Source organism: Amblyomma mixtum, chromosome 3 (genome assembly GCF_055824585.1).
Source record: "Amblyomma mixtum isolate Tamu chromosome 3, ASM5582458v1, whole genome shotgun sequence".
Lineage (NCBI taxonomy): Eukaryota > Metazoa > Arthropoda > Arachnida > Ixodida > Ixodidae > Amblyomma > Amblyomma mixtum.
In genome coordinates, this window is record NC_143014.1 from 120578561 (window position 1) to 120593467 (window position 14907).

At 46.4% G+C, this 14907-nt stretch overlaps 1 protein-coding gene across 2 annotated transcripts in view; it reads left to right on the forward strand.

The window, feature by feature from the left end:
- LOC149351626 (uncharacterized) overlaps positions 1-14907 on the forward strand; it is a 57564-nt gene that overhangs the window by 33519 nt on the left and 9138 nt on the right. Inside the window, exons 4-8 of one of the 2 annotated variants that reach the window (XM_089580945.1) lie at positions 2890-2931; positions 3932-4008; positions 8148-8242; positions 11958-12048; positions 12961-13173. In XM_089580945.1, coding sequence (XP_089437071.1) covers positions 2890-2931; positions 3932-4008; positions 8148-8242; positions 11958-12048; positions 12961-13173 — 518 coding nt within the window. Of the gene's footprint in view, positions 1-2889; positions 2932-3931; positions 4009-8147; positions 8243-11957; positions 12049-12960; positions 13419-14907 lie in introns of those variants that run through there. The other variant, XM_089580944.1, reaches the window with a different exon arrangement.

Consider the following 14907-nt stretch of genomic DNA (forward strand, 5'->3'; position numbering starts at 1 on the left):
CCTCTCCCGACCTCCCTTTGTGCAGCGTCTTTTGGAGTTTCGAGCCTCGCAAGAGCTGGGGTACAGATTTCCCACGCATGAGTCTCCTGCCACCCGCCAAAGCTTGCAGTAAATAGGGTGTATTTGAGAGAGTGCCCGTCCATCTTACAAAATAAACTAGAAAAAATATACCTGCCAGTGTGGTAGTTAAGCCCTCCGCAGCCGAAACAAAACGGCAAAAAAAAAACGGCAAAAAGGGTGTGCAATCAAAATAGACAACAGGCGTGCGAATATTAAAAGGTCAAGATGTTTGCAGGCATAGGGATGAGTATTCTGAAAGCCCTTGCAGTGGAAAAGCAATATTTTGTATCTCTAAACGAGGTAGCCATGAAAAGATGGTGCAATTCCGGTTTTTGAAATGAAGGAAATGTTTTTCTCTAAAGCTGTGAAGCGCGAAGAAATTAAGTTATTTTCTCCTGACGAAAAACGGGAGAGAGTACAGGAGAACGCAAGAACTTTTGTGCAAAAGCAGCGGTCGCTGATGATGTATTTAGGCGCCCAAGACGCCCAATTAAAACTGCCTGCGCAATTGCACCACGATTGCACATTTTTTTTTTTAGCATCGACGCTCTGTGCGAGAAAGAGAATACTCAAGGCTTCCTGCGTGTCTTCATTTCTGATAGCAACGGAGGGAAACGAATCTGGATGTGGTGATACAACGGAAATGGGTTTATTGGATGCCTGCGCCACAATTGCTGTAGCACGTCGTCAGCGAATATCCTATTTGCACCGAGCTCCCTGCGTGTCGCGTGTGCGCTCGGCTTTGATTTTGTGAGGAAAAAGGGCCGCATTTCCTCACGCTCCAGAACTTCAGGAAAGGACTCATTCGCCGCCTGAGAAACCAACCTGTCATCACCTTGAGCATGGATTCTATCCCCCTTGCCACTCAACACATGGCTGTGATAACTAAAGTGCCAGTTAATAAATCTGGGACAACTAGCCACCTGATTAAGAATATTTCTATAGGAAACGTCGAACTCTCGAACAATGTGGTCCTCATCAGCTTTTCTTTTTGTTTTGAAGTTTCGCACAGTTAGGAATGTTTTAAGCTGTTCACGGGGTCTCCCTGTGTGTAAACCAACTGATTACTAAAAGAAATCTCAGGAAAAAATCTGCAATAAAAAGTAACCCAATTGTTTCCTGCTCGGAAAAGACGTCCGAACAAAAAAAAAGATATCCTTCCGGCATGGATTGCGCTGCTTTCTTCATCCAACGTCCGACACTGGTACTAATTATTTGTATAATACTATTCTTGCATTAATCAAAAGATTAACACGAGGAAGGTCCTATAATGGAACATTGTGGGAGGAACTAAAATGGAAGGAAAAAATTAAATTTATGTGAAATTTTAAAGAAACAGGGTAAGCTAAAATTTTTAATTGGATTTTTTTGTTGTTTTATCATACGAAATTGCCGCTTTTTCTGAACAAGATCCACTGTCTCACTTGTGTGAGAACAACTTTTTTATACAGAAAATGAGATTTTTATAAACATAGGCGGTCGCGAACCATGCTCCATTTTGCACACATGTGCGATATAGAGTTATTCTAGAGTTAATGTATGTAGGTACATTTAGATTTATTCTATGTTGAAAAAAATTATAAAACAGGTACGCTGATTTTCTTCAGTCTTAGAATGATGATTACTGCTCATCTGGAACCAGGTAAAAGGTGCCTAGCGTTTTGTTTTGGGCAAAATTTATCTCTAGACGCTATGCGACTTCCCTGAAGTACACTTACTCGATTTGATTCGATGCGGTTTCACGAACAGTATAGATATCTTTTTGGCTCTGAGCCTCGAATTTAACAGTTTCTGCAATTACTAACGCCGAATAATTTGTGCTAGAAGCATTGAATCTGACTAGGCAGCCCATGTTTACCACCATGCTGTTGAATTCTGGCAGCGCCGCCCAGGGCAGGGCCCAGCGTCTGTGTGGCGCCTAGTTATAGACTCTACTATGAATTCTTGTTCTTTAAAACTCTCGCTGTCAGCAACACACACACATGAAATAAAGTTGCTGTCTGATCTCGGCTATACACTGCTTGAGAAAGAAGAAATGCCTCCATGGGAAGAAAAAAAAACGCAAATGAGTATCCCGCACTTTTGTTTGGGAGCGCGCATGATGCAAAATGCGCTTATTTGCATTGAGACGCTCAACATATCCAGGGTGAATGCAGTGGTTACTTTTAATCATGGCTGCATTACTCAAAGGGACATTTCTATGGCATTTGGTGTTTCACCTTGGTGATGCGCGGTGCAGTGGCAGTTTACAAGGCCGACTGGCAACGACCACTTGGCGGAAATTCCTACACAGCGCATCACGTGACAGCTGTGACAGCATGAAAGCTGTCGCATCACGTGACAACTTTAGTCGGTTGTGTGCCAATGAAAATAATCACAATTATATGTTTCCCATCCTGCAGTAATTGTCGGTCACTCATTATAAACGTTTTGCTGCGGTCTGTACCATCAGGTGGGCCCCATCGCATCTCACTGCAAAAAAAGAATAGGCAGACTACTTTATGAATATTTAACTTTTATAAGAGAACGGAATGTGAAACAAAAGAGTATTAAAAAGTGCAGTAGAAAAACCACCCAAAGTTTGTTTCTTTTGCGAACCCTTTTGAACCCGTTTGAACCGGTTCGGGCCGGGTCGAACCGGTCACGAACCGGAGCGGAATGTGTCTCCGGAGCCGAAACCGAACCCGAACCCGAAAGACGTGTACCTGAACCCCAACCTAACCCGAAAAAATTCCGGTTCGACACCCTGAGAGAAACGCAGCACGTCAAAAAACTCCTGCGGTAGGTGTCATTTGTAATATTCATGCTTTGCTTCCCTTTCTCTTTCAGGTGACCATTTCCTGACGCAGGACGTGTTCTGCAGAGCTACCAGTAATTACAGTCCTGGCTTTCCAACATTGTTCAGCGCTTATAAAGCTAGTCTGTGACATCCCGTGGTCTATATGCAGGGTTTTCTCGGGAAGAAACGGGTTTTTTGAGGCAAAGTGGTGATTGTTTCGCGATCATAGCGACGGCATTGGCGGACATAATAAAACGCGTGGAATAAGTCAATTCCTGCTGTAGTTAACTAACCTCTATTGATTAACTTTTAAACTTTGCCACTTAGGTTCTTGTTTGCAATTAGAAAATTATAGCGGGCCATGAGTTCATCCAATATGAATTATTAAATGCGCAGGAATGTAATTGCCGAGCTACGTCACTCCCTAGGCGGGACTATGCGAGCTTCGCAGCCGCCATTGCATTTTTACACATCTAATAAGTGACGTAGGCTGCCCTGATGTCCCGCTGCAATTGTAATTGCAACCAAGCTTGCTTGTTTTTATGCTGTTCAACGTCCCAAAGCGACTAAGGCTATGAGAGACGCCGTAGTGGAGGGCTCCGGAAATTTCGGCCACCTGGGGTTCTTTAACGTGCACTGACATCGCACAGTACACGGGCCTCTAGAATTTCTCCTCCAAAGAAATTCCAGCCGCCGCGGCCGGATCGAATCCGCGTCCTTCGGGTCAGCAGCCGAGCACCATAATCACTGAGCCACCGCGGCGGCTATTGCAGCCAGTCTCCTAGCTGCTAAAATAAAAAGTTAATTAGCATATTTTAGTGTATTACCCTAGTAATCAAGTTCTGTGACACGTTTTATGACGTCCGCCTATGCCGTCGCTATGATCACGATAGAATCACCATTTTATCTCAAAAAGCCAGTTAAGAAAATTGCCTATTTTCTTCCAGGGAATACCCTGCATGTCATGGCATGTGGCACACATTTCTTTAAGTATAAGTTAGAAAAAAAGAACAAGTAATCCCAGTCGCGCATATATGTCTTGAGCCAGCAGTCTGTGTGGTCTTAATTGTTCTCGCTCTCTTCCGCCCGAAGAATGGCAGATTTTCTGCACGGACCGGGAGATCAGGCTGTCGGTGTCGGGCCACTACATCAAACAGCCACCGCTGACGGTAAGGCCGCTCCTTTCGCTCTCGTTCGACGTTCCCTGCGCTCGACACTTGAGAGAACAGGCGTCGCTCTGCATGCACACGGAGTCAAGCGCATGAGCGTTTCACCCAGTGTGCTTTCACGTAGCAACATACAATGCCCCCTGAAGGAGCCGGTGCATGCCCTTACAAAAAAATTTTTAGTCTATAGACTTCTGTCTACAAAGTCTATAGACTCTACATAGACAAATCCTAGAGAACAGTCTATAGGCAGTACAAATGCTATAGACAGTCTGTACACGTCTATAGATAATCTATAGCATTTGTACGGCCTATATACTGTTCTCTAGGATTTGTCTATAGACTATGAATTGACAAAAAATATCTATAGGAAGGCAATAGAGTCTACAAGCAGTCTATGGACTGTCTACAGACCATTTTTATAAGGGGCAACCAATGGCGTCGAACTATGTCATGGCATAACGGCAAACCGCACTGCACCTGCTAAGGCAATGCTCGCCAGCAGGTACACGCTAGCAGGTGTTTGGCAGCTACTCGACTCCACTGCTCGGAGGGCCTTCTTTGAGGTGCATTTTCCACTTGGTTGTTAGTTAATTAAAAGACTAGCGCATAAAACTAGGACAAAGACATAAAAGGAGACAGGACCCAGTTGTCCTAGTTTCATGCGCTAGTCTTTTAATTAACGATGACCCACCAACTAGCCCAGCTTTCCGCCTTGATTGTTAGTTGAGCATTTCCTATAGCATGTGTTTCAAATCATTCAATAGAGATATTTCTTTGGAAAGCCATGAGAGATATGACAATGCGGTTTGCGCACGTGGATCCTATAGCATAGCGGGTGTTGTGTACCTGATATAGTTCTGTAATTAAATGATGAATTATTTGAAATTTCGGCAAATACAGCTGCTTGCCCTGGAACCGAGGCAAGGGGTGACGTACAAGTCGCCTGACTGGTGACTGGTCCTTCGGCACCAGATAAGATACGCGCAGTATAAAAAGGTAGCAGGCACGCAGCAAAAAAAGAAAGTAGGTTACAGATCACGGATATGATATAATCATTCAATAATACTCAGGAGCAGCAACACATGAAAGCGATCATTTGCACAACACAAGAGAACAATTTCTGGTACAGTGTATGCAGTAAAACAGCACCTAAATTTACCTACACTTAACAAAGTACCTAAATTTAACTGATGAACTCTTTTATTTTTATTTTAGGGGCAACATTATTTTGTGAAATTGGAGGCCGTCAAAATCTAAGGCGAGCTTAGTTTTTAAATTCCCTAAACTGGCAATGTGGTTCGAAATACTGAATGTCAAGAATATGCACTTCAAAGCTCGTTGAGTTGACTTTCCTACGTTGCACAGATATAAAATGCCGTCGCTCGCATTTTTAATGCAGCAGATAAGAACGCCGTTAGTCTTTTTTACGATGTAAAAATAGTGAATGTGGTTTCCGCGACGATAACACGCACAGCGACATCATTAAAGAAAATTAGCTGCGGTTTAACTACTGTTAAACTACGCCAAGCAGCTATACGCGGCTTCGCGTCTGTAACGTTGAGTGCGTTCCGGACAGTGGATAGGCAGCGCGCCCACCCTGCCACCCTGGCAGGTGGCAGTTAAATTAATGGTTGATCGCTACAATTTGCTCACGCAATGAACACTGCGGCCTATTGCTGCAGTGCCGCCTGTCTGCCACAACGTTGTCAGCGCTAATAACACATGCAGCCCACATCTCGGTCAAAGCGACGCGGGCGGCGAAACTGGCGGAACATGCCGTAGTAAACCTTTCGCTTTAATATGCTAAGCAGGAAAGCCAACTCAACAAGCTTCGAACCACATCGCCGGTTAAGAAAGTTAAAACCTGGGTTCGCCTTCGATGTTGAAGGCCTTCAATTTCGCAACATAATTTTGCCCCCTAAAACCAAGAATAAAAAGTTCATTGGCTAGATTTAGTTCACTAATTGTTTTTTATAGAACTCTGTCAAGTACACAATTTCTCTCATGCTGTAGAATCCACCTGCACAAACCGCATTGTCGTATCACTCATGCATTTTGAACAAAAAATATCTGTAATGAATAATTTTAAACAACCAATACTTCATGCAGTCCATATGACATGTTTAAAGCTGTCGTGCCACTTACACGGAATTTGACGCCTTTGAGTTGTTTATTTATTATAGTTCAACATTAAAATGCTACTTTAGTTTACTCCTGTAGGTTTAGTTTACTCTGTAAGTTGTATCCTACTACTGTCGAACCCGGATTTATCGAACTCAAAGGGGGATCTCTTTCGGTGTATAAAACGTATGCATCGCATTCGATTTGATGTATAAAAATGGCGATCTTATCTGCAGCCTAGAAGCAAGACTACATTGCACGCACGCTAGCGACGCGCTCCTTGTAGCCGTGTGCCCGCGCTGGCAGCGCACAGCTCGCTGGGAGTCACTAGGCCTGACCTGCTTCGCATTGAAGCCGCAGCGGATGATGCTTTCAAACTAGCCGGCGCATATCATAAGATGTCTAATCCGTAAATAGAAAACTATCATTAAAGGTACTGTTGGTTCCCGCAGCGCCTTCGGCAACGAAGCACACCCGGCTAGGGCCGCTTTGATTAATAAGGTTCGCTTCACTGCAGGGCAGCGATGAGATGTGGAAAGTGAGTACAAGAGACCTAAATCTTATTTTCTCTCCGTCCCGCGTTTTCTGTCAGCAGGTGCCCAGGGCCACCACGAATAGATCCGTTAGGAGAAGCGCCTCTTGCAGGGGCGTGTCGCTCGATATATCAAATGACCGGCGAACCACGACAAAATCCTTCTAATAGGACGTCGTTAGCATGCGTGGCGTATGATACAATGACACCAGTAAGACGTCTGATCAAAACCCGTGTTTTAGCATTTCCTTTCTGAAACGTAGACTCACGAGCAGTCTTGCCTAGAGCGGTGTGCTGCGGAACAAAGAAAGTGAAATACGTGTATAACAAGCAGCTGCTCCCATACGGGCACGATGCTCGGGCTTTCGTCTCTCGCATGCCTGCGCCGCTTCGCTTAAGTGCAAGCAGTGTCACTGAAGTAGAGTTGAAATCTGGGTCACGTGGTATACATATTCATAAAAAATTTTTCGTGTCACTGAAATCAGGTACATGCTTAGAAATTTTGATTCACTTGCTTCGTAGAGCTCGAGCGCCCTATAGACAGGCTTGCTATCGTCTGTGCTTTTCGTCCTTGGCCTCAAAATAAGCGGGGTCATGAATTACAAGGGCTAAAATGGGTTTAAAATCATCAGTTAACTAAAACACCCCTCTGGAATAAACACGAGATGTCTGCTAATTTTCGTTCGATATCTTCAGCTTTGTACACCGCGAAGATACATTGTTTAGAAGAGTATTGTGGGGTAGAAAAAGAAATACGCTCGGAGTGGAAGAACCGGGTAAAACCAGGCTTTAGCTGAAAACGATGGGAGCTACTTATAAGTAAGGGCACCGGTGCTTTAAGAAGTGGCTTCGAAGTGTCATACCACTGCTTCGGAGCGATATGGCTGTGTGACGTAAGAAAGGAAAGGACGACGCATTTTTCTATTAGCGCCATTGTCAAAAATAACCCTGAGGCCGTATTTTGTAGCGTTTCCATTTCGTTCTTTTTTGTTCCATTTGGTCCTGTGCCATTTCTCGCTGCTGGTGGTGACGTCGCGGCGAAAACGCCCGTGATGTCACCTACTTGCATAGACCCGCCCCACGCCCATGCCGCATTGGTGGACAGGCGCCGACACAAAAGAATGAACGACAACGATATGCCTGATGAGCTTTATAGGCGCTAATCCCGACTCGGGAAAGAAGCTGGGTCGCGTGACCAACTGGCAGAGCATGGTCTCTGTCACTTGGTCGGACTCGACGCGATGGCATCGCACAGTTTGGCAGCGACCATACCGGCCTTGCCTGTGATTGGTCGTTCACTACTCCACCTGCTGTTGCTTTCGGTCGCGACAAACATCAAGACCAAGTGAAATGAAGTTAATTGTTGCAAAAAAGAAAAAAAGAAAAATCATGCGTCACGTATTTCGCTGTTAGTGAAACAGTATAATGTGGTTCCATATCAGCCCGAGCCACGACAGTCATTGCGGACGCGTATCTGCGCTCGCAGCTTGAAGACCTTCTTCCGGGACAAGATGCCACCTCAAGGCTCCAGAGGGAGATATGCGTGCCCACCAACAACGTGCCGTGCTGCATTCTCCCACGGTATGATATCGTCTTCCAGGATGGCCTCCGTACACGAGTCGACGTTGCGCAGTGCAAGCGCCGACGCTTTCTCGAGCCGTGGTTGGGATCCGGAGTCGAAACGCGCTGCAATTGAATTTGTAACTGGTACCAACAATTCGGCATCGGTCGACGCTCCTCACAAATGACTAGGGGCATTGTGGCCGCACGTTCGATTGTTTTTTTTTATGTTTCGCTTTCTCGTAGTCCCTTCCCCTTGCTCACTGTCTTCATCCATTCCCTCATGGCGATGTCTAGATGATGCCCACTCGGGGTGAGCCGCCGCGCCTTTCTTAACACATAACCTCAGCCCACCTCCCTCACAATAATGATTAATTTTTGACATTGATTTATTTCGGCGGTCATCGTTTAACGCAAGAGACATGCTTAGCTTATTTCCGCGACCCTTGCACTCTCATCGAAGGTTCTGAGCCATCAGAGGGAGGGCAGGAGGGTAGAGCGCGGAGAGTAGGCTGTGCGCTGTGCTCTGCGGCGTCACCGTGGATGGTAGTGCCAGCAATGTTCGCGGAGATTAACGACGCTTCAGCAACAGTCAAAATGTTTTTTTATTATGACATTTTTGCCCTTCGAAGCTGTGCTGTCTATTTAATGGGAATAGTGGCCATATGGGCCAGATCCTGGGGATATGAACGAATAGTTTTTGCCACACCAGTACGGCCAGCATTTGATGCGCGTAAGAGCGGTACGCCGTATAAAGGCGTTACCATAATGTCTGCCAGCAAGGTTAGAGGCAATGTGTAATCAGAGTGCATCGGAGCGCGGCCCTCGTTTTATGCTCTATGTTAACTCGATGGGAGTAACGCGCCTCATCTTGCCTCCACTGACTTTCCCTTTCGGCTGCCCATAAAATTTCTCGATTCGCCACTGTCGCGCGGCTGCCACAAGCAGGCGATGCACGACCCTCCCGCTTCACGATGACTGTCGTTGGGAAGAACGGCTGGTTGACTCCCTAAAGGAATTCGAGCTTAGTTGCCACCCGCTAAGCGATTCCCCTTTTCTATCTATGCCATGGGCGTACACCAGACGCCACGCGCGCTGCTTGCTCCGCAGGGTGTACTGAACGAATCTTAGCTTTCGCTCTTGCCCAAACGCGGTTGAAATGATGACAGCGCCAGCTACATTTATTCTCTTGGTCAATAACGTAGAGCAACATAAAAACATTCACAGATGAGACAGGCAGAAAGTAGTGCTAGTGACAACTGATAGCCCAGCAAAAAAAATTTTACTTCAGTACTTCTGGGGTCCCCCTTTCCTGATTCGTAATGGAGGATCCTAAAAGTACTGAAGTAAGGTTTTCTTTGCTGGGCTATCAGTTGTCACTCACCAGGGACTTAGAGAAAACGAGGAGGCTCATTCGGTCGCCCGAGGTCTCACTTACCGGTCAACCCCTGGAGCCTCCCAAGTCACCGAAACTATATAAACAGCAGAGTGGTTATACGCGCATGTCAGGAAATCATACTGTATTGCAGGCCCTAATCGGCAAATTTATCCGCCAACAGACAGAATGCTCAATAAGAAAGAGGAGATTATGTGGAGAAAATTACAGACGGGAGTTTTTCCCGTCTACAGCTGTGGCATCCTGTAGTCTACAGGTCAAAGTGCAAATTTTGCGACGAGGCAGAAACTCTGGTCCACATGAGGTGGGCATGTCCGACTAAGTACGATAGCTCGCGCACTCTAGAATCCTGCGAGGCTCTGCTCTGCATCCCGGACCCTAACGTCCAGCAGGACATCATCGGTAAAGCCCTTGCTGCTGCTGTGTCCTAAGTGATTCCAGCCGACGGCTAGGGGTGACGGGGGAGGTGGACTTATCTCCTGGCGTTGATTGACTGGCGCTTCAATAAAGTTGCCTCTCTCCCTCTCTCAGTACTTGTATTCGTACTGTTGCCATTGTCCACACACTTTCTCCCAGAGGTAACGCAACGGAGGACTGCTGGCAGATAGCCAGTGAAAGTCGGGCGAATCGTCACGTAATTTTGTGCACAGCTCAGTCGGTGGAGCACGCGAATGCGGTGGAAAGTTTGTCTTGAGACTGTAGTTTTCTACGTTCTTGTCTTGGAATTAGATATGTGAGAAGGGAGTTTAATGGGGCAAAAAAGTTTGAGAACCTCTTGTCTAGTCTTCTCTGTTTACTCTGGTTTGATCTGCAAAGTATCCTCCTACTCCATCAAGTCCAAACGACACCTTTCTAGTAACTCTTCTAACAGGAGGCACGTTTGTCAGTCACATTGGAGCTACTAACTCGACTCTCGTATAGGAAGACTGCCGGAGTAATTTTTGTTCCTCAGAGTAGTCGCTAAATAATTACCTCATGACGTTATTACACGTATTTTTCTTCTTTTGAAAACAATACACATTCAGTCGGTTGCGCCAGTTCTGGCGACGCATGCAACAAATGCCCCTTTATAGCGGGTGTTTCACCTAAGACTTTAGACAATTTTAAAAATATGCTTTTTGAGTTAGAAGGCCCCTTTTTTCGGCTTAGTATTGTCAGCAGTGTAGTACGCCAGTATGCAGATAAGACGTGCTAACGAGCAGGCTGGTGAAATCACATCCCCAGTCGTGTAGTGCTCCACAAATATGCACAAACACAGGTATATGTATATATACGTGCGTCACGTAATTTTGTGCACAGCTCAGTCGGTGGAGTGCGCGAATGCGGTGAAAAGTTTGTCTTGAGGCTGTAGTTTTCTACGTTCTTGTCTTAGAGTCAGATATATATATATATGCAGATAAGACGTGCTAACGAGCAGGCTGGTGAACTCACATCTCCAGTCGTGTAGTGCTCCACACATACGCACAATCACACCGCCTTATACAACCATCGAATGAAGATAATGAAACAGTATTGCACACGAAGCTATAGCACGGAGTGACCAAGAGTTCATAGCTTTTCCATCTTTAGCGCGATCTCACATTAACCCTTATATAGTCCTACACAGTGGTGTCCAGATCTGCGCAGGTTGTGGCCTGCTGATCAGCGAAGTTATGTCTATTGTTACTATTAATATTTATTTATTTTATGTGTAGTAGAAGTAATCAAGTTCACATGCGACGTTCTGTTAGTTGAAGACCTTGATTCATTCATAAACAACAGAAATAAAGCACTAATTAAGCGCCCCTTTTTTCTGAGCGCACATACGAATCCGCTGAAGTAGGTATGCCTGAAAGAGCATATATCACCACTAGCACTTTTTTCTATGAAAGAAAATGACTGAGCAGGGTACGAGAGTCTTAACAGGTGCTGCATGCGTTCTTAAATGTATAATGTGATAAGGTTCTGTTCACACGACGCATGTCGAACTTATTTCATTTAGTTAGGCATAGACGCGGCTGCCATGAGACTCGATTCAATGTAAATTCAACAGAAATTACTCAACAATTAATGTGTTGACTACTTTCAGCAGAAATTTTTAGCACATGTTGAGTAGGCTCAACATACAATAGGTTAATGTTGGTTTATAGTTGATTCATCAAGAGCTCAACAAGGCGTCGACTGAAGCTCAAAATTCATTCTTGTAAGGGGTGTTAACAGTTTTTCTCGCACCTAAGGTGGAAGCCACGTCAGGAGCATGGTTCCGCTGATAAATTAGGCGCAGCTCATTTCACGTTTCACAGAACGCGGCTTGTCAAAAGTTGTTATTTTCCAAAAATGCCGTGGCTGCTTTTATTACAGCACGGAAGAGGCCGAAGCGGTGGCGGTGTCCAGGCTCCAGTACGACCGCTTCCGAAACTGGCGGAGTGTTCGACAGTACTGGAGGGCCAACGTAAGCAACTCTCTCTGACCCTGCTCGTGAGGAGAGCACTGGCACGCGGAGAAACGCTCAGCTGCAGCACGCCCACTCATAACAATAAGAAAAAAGAAACTCGTCAGCCGGTCATCGCAACGCGCGGCACTTGCGGGAGATAAAAACTCAATTTCAGCTGACGATATTATGAGGGCAAGCAGTTAACATTTTTCTTTTGCGAACCAGTGCCACGATCCGTCATGAGTGGTGTATCCCTGCACTGCTCAAAACATGTTCCAAGGGATTGGCGCGATGTGTTTACGTTAGGCAAATCCCTCTCAGATCCATCGCCCCGTTAATTTGCTAAACGTGCAGAAACCTCTCTTCTGCGTGCTTTAAGACTAAAAGCGCCTCAATGAGCGGGTACCAATATTCTCGCAAATCTCCTAGTACAGAGACTTCACAATAAAGAAAAACGATGAGAAAAAAAAAGCTTGACTAGGTTTGATAGAGGAGAAAAGTGGCCAGGCAAAAAAAAAAAAGCTGGTCAGCTCTTTTGCAGTAAGGAAGTGAAGGAAGCAAATACATAAAAGAAAGACCATTTACGTGACATTTTCAAGCAAAGGAAGAATGAGAGACGTGTGCCTAGCGACCATTTTAAAGTATGAAAAATAAAGTTATAACGGGTAAAGCCTCCAAGTTTTCTGCTGTTTTACTCGAGGAGGTCCTGCCCTCCGTAGTCTCAGAACGAAGCCTCAGAAGGTATCCGAAAGTGGTGTCAACCAACCAGGACATGCAATTGCCTTTGTGTAAATAATTCGAGCGTAAGTTTCCGTTCCTGGCCGCTCATGCCTGCAATGTACAACCGTGCGACCTCCAGTGTACCATTGCCATTCACGAAAGAGTTCAGAGCGCATATCTCACAAGCAAATTGACGTTTACACTGCGCAGTACGGCTACCGTCTGCCCGCCACCGACGAAGGTATGCTCTCCGTGCAACTGCGGTCCCGGAGAAGCCACCGCACGCACACAGTGCCCATCGTGTGCGTGCGGCGCCGGCAGTTGTCGGTCATCGAAGGAGCCGACACCAACAATGTCGTGGCCGACTTCGTCAGGACTGTGAGCAGCATCATAGACCAGGCTTTTAATAGCCTCGTCAGACAGGTGAGGGCCCAGCTCGTCGACCAGTCCCAAGAGCAGTAGCTGCTACTCACGGTTGGGGACTCCCAAGTGAGTGCAGGATTGCGTGTGGCGGCTACAGCACCGTCGTAAAGGACAGTGTGAACACTTAATTAGGTTCACTGTTCACTGGTGTTTCAAGCGGACGGTACACTTATTGTCGCCTGCAAATCATATATGACTGAATTCTAAAGGCTCGATTGAAAAAAAAAAAAAAAGACGGCGGTAAGTGGTCGGGACCATAAACGGACATACGCTTATTATGAGACATACAAGCGCTGCTCCCAACCATATTCCATACAGCGTTAAACCACTTCTTTATTTTTTTTTCCGCAGCAGACGGGCGTCAGTTAGTTGTATCAGATGCGCTACTGACAATGGGCGAGACATGCCGTCAAGTTATAAAAAAATCTGCTAAAAGAACTCTTTATATCGGCGAAGGCGCGTTGACACAGACCGGCCATACAGGAGGCCTCAACCAGCTTCTCTTTCTCTCTCTGCTTTTAATTGTGCCTCCTCAGGAACTCAGTTGGCTGCAAATGCACTCAGAAGGACATCGAGGAACTCTCATTCGCAATGCTTTGCCATGCAACAAGCTGTTGTTGCCTCTGAAGCGATGGCACACCCATGGTCCAGCAAGCGGGTCTCGCGCACCGCGAACGATCGTCCCTCTCCTCTTCGGCGGAGGCCCGGGCTGGAGTCGCGCGGGTCTGCTGCAACGAAAAACCTCCGGCGAAAAAGGAGCCATCCTGGTGACTCAGGGAGAACGCAAAACTTCGGGGTCGTTATATGGCTTTAGGCGCTCGACGTGGGCAATTTCGCGCCCGCGACGCCGCAGATCCGATGAGGAGGTGAGCGGCTCGATGATGTAATTGACCTGCTAAGTAGGTTAAATGACTCGGTAGGATCTGTTATATATATACTGGGACGGAAGTTTCGAGGATAGACCGGGGCTGGTACAACGTATACCTAGAGCTAAGAGTGTGGGTCTGTTAGGTAGAACGGAGCTGTTGGGGTGGCAGGAATAATAATGTCCATGATACAAGATAGTAGGAAGAAGGGCGAGAACGCCGTGCCAGCTTGCGTAGCGTTATTATGGCGTAGGTGGCAATTCGTGGCAGTCAACATACATGGCTAGTATGTCACTGAGGGTGCGATTGAAACGCTTAGCTAAACCTTTGGTGTGGGGTAGTGTGCTGTGGCGGCGCGATGAATAACGCTGCGTCCGAAAACAATACGCAGTCGCTATCACTTAGAACTTCTTTGGGAGCTTGAGTAGATCAACGAACAAACTATAGCCCAGCTTGCAGTCCTTAGTCTTTGTGAGCCCCGTGCCCGTAGAATGGGGTGATGGTGGATGAAGGGTGCAACATCTTCATGCAGAGACGTATAGTAACGCATGAGTACGATTACCCAAGGATGACCTGCACCAGCCGTTGGAAGGGGGCCGTAAACATCGATCCAAACGCGTTAGAATGGCCGGAGAGGGTATAGGGAGTTTGCATGAACGCTGGCGACGCTATGCATTCTGGGTAGACCGCCATCTTGTCATCCTAGGCAGCTGCAGTCGACGCAGCCTCCGCACGTGCAACGCAGCCAAGTTTATACGGTCGTGTAGTGCGTGCAAACGGTGCTGGCATGATGGTGTACTGTTGTGTCATGAGCTTTAACAGCCGAACCCAAAGCAAAGCGCAGAAATTAAGAAAGGACGGGCAGACT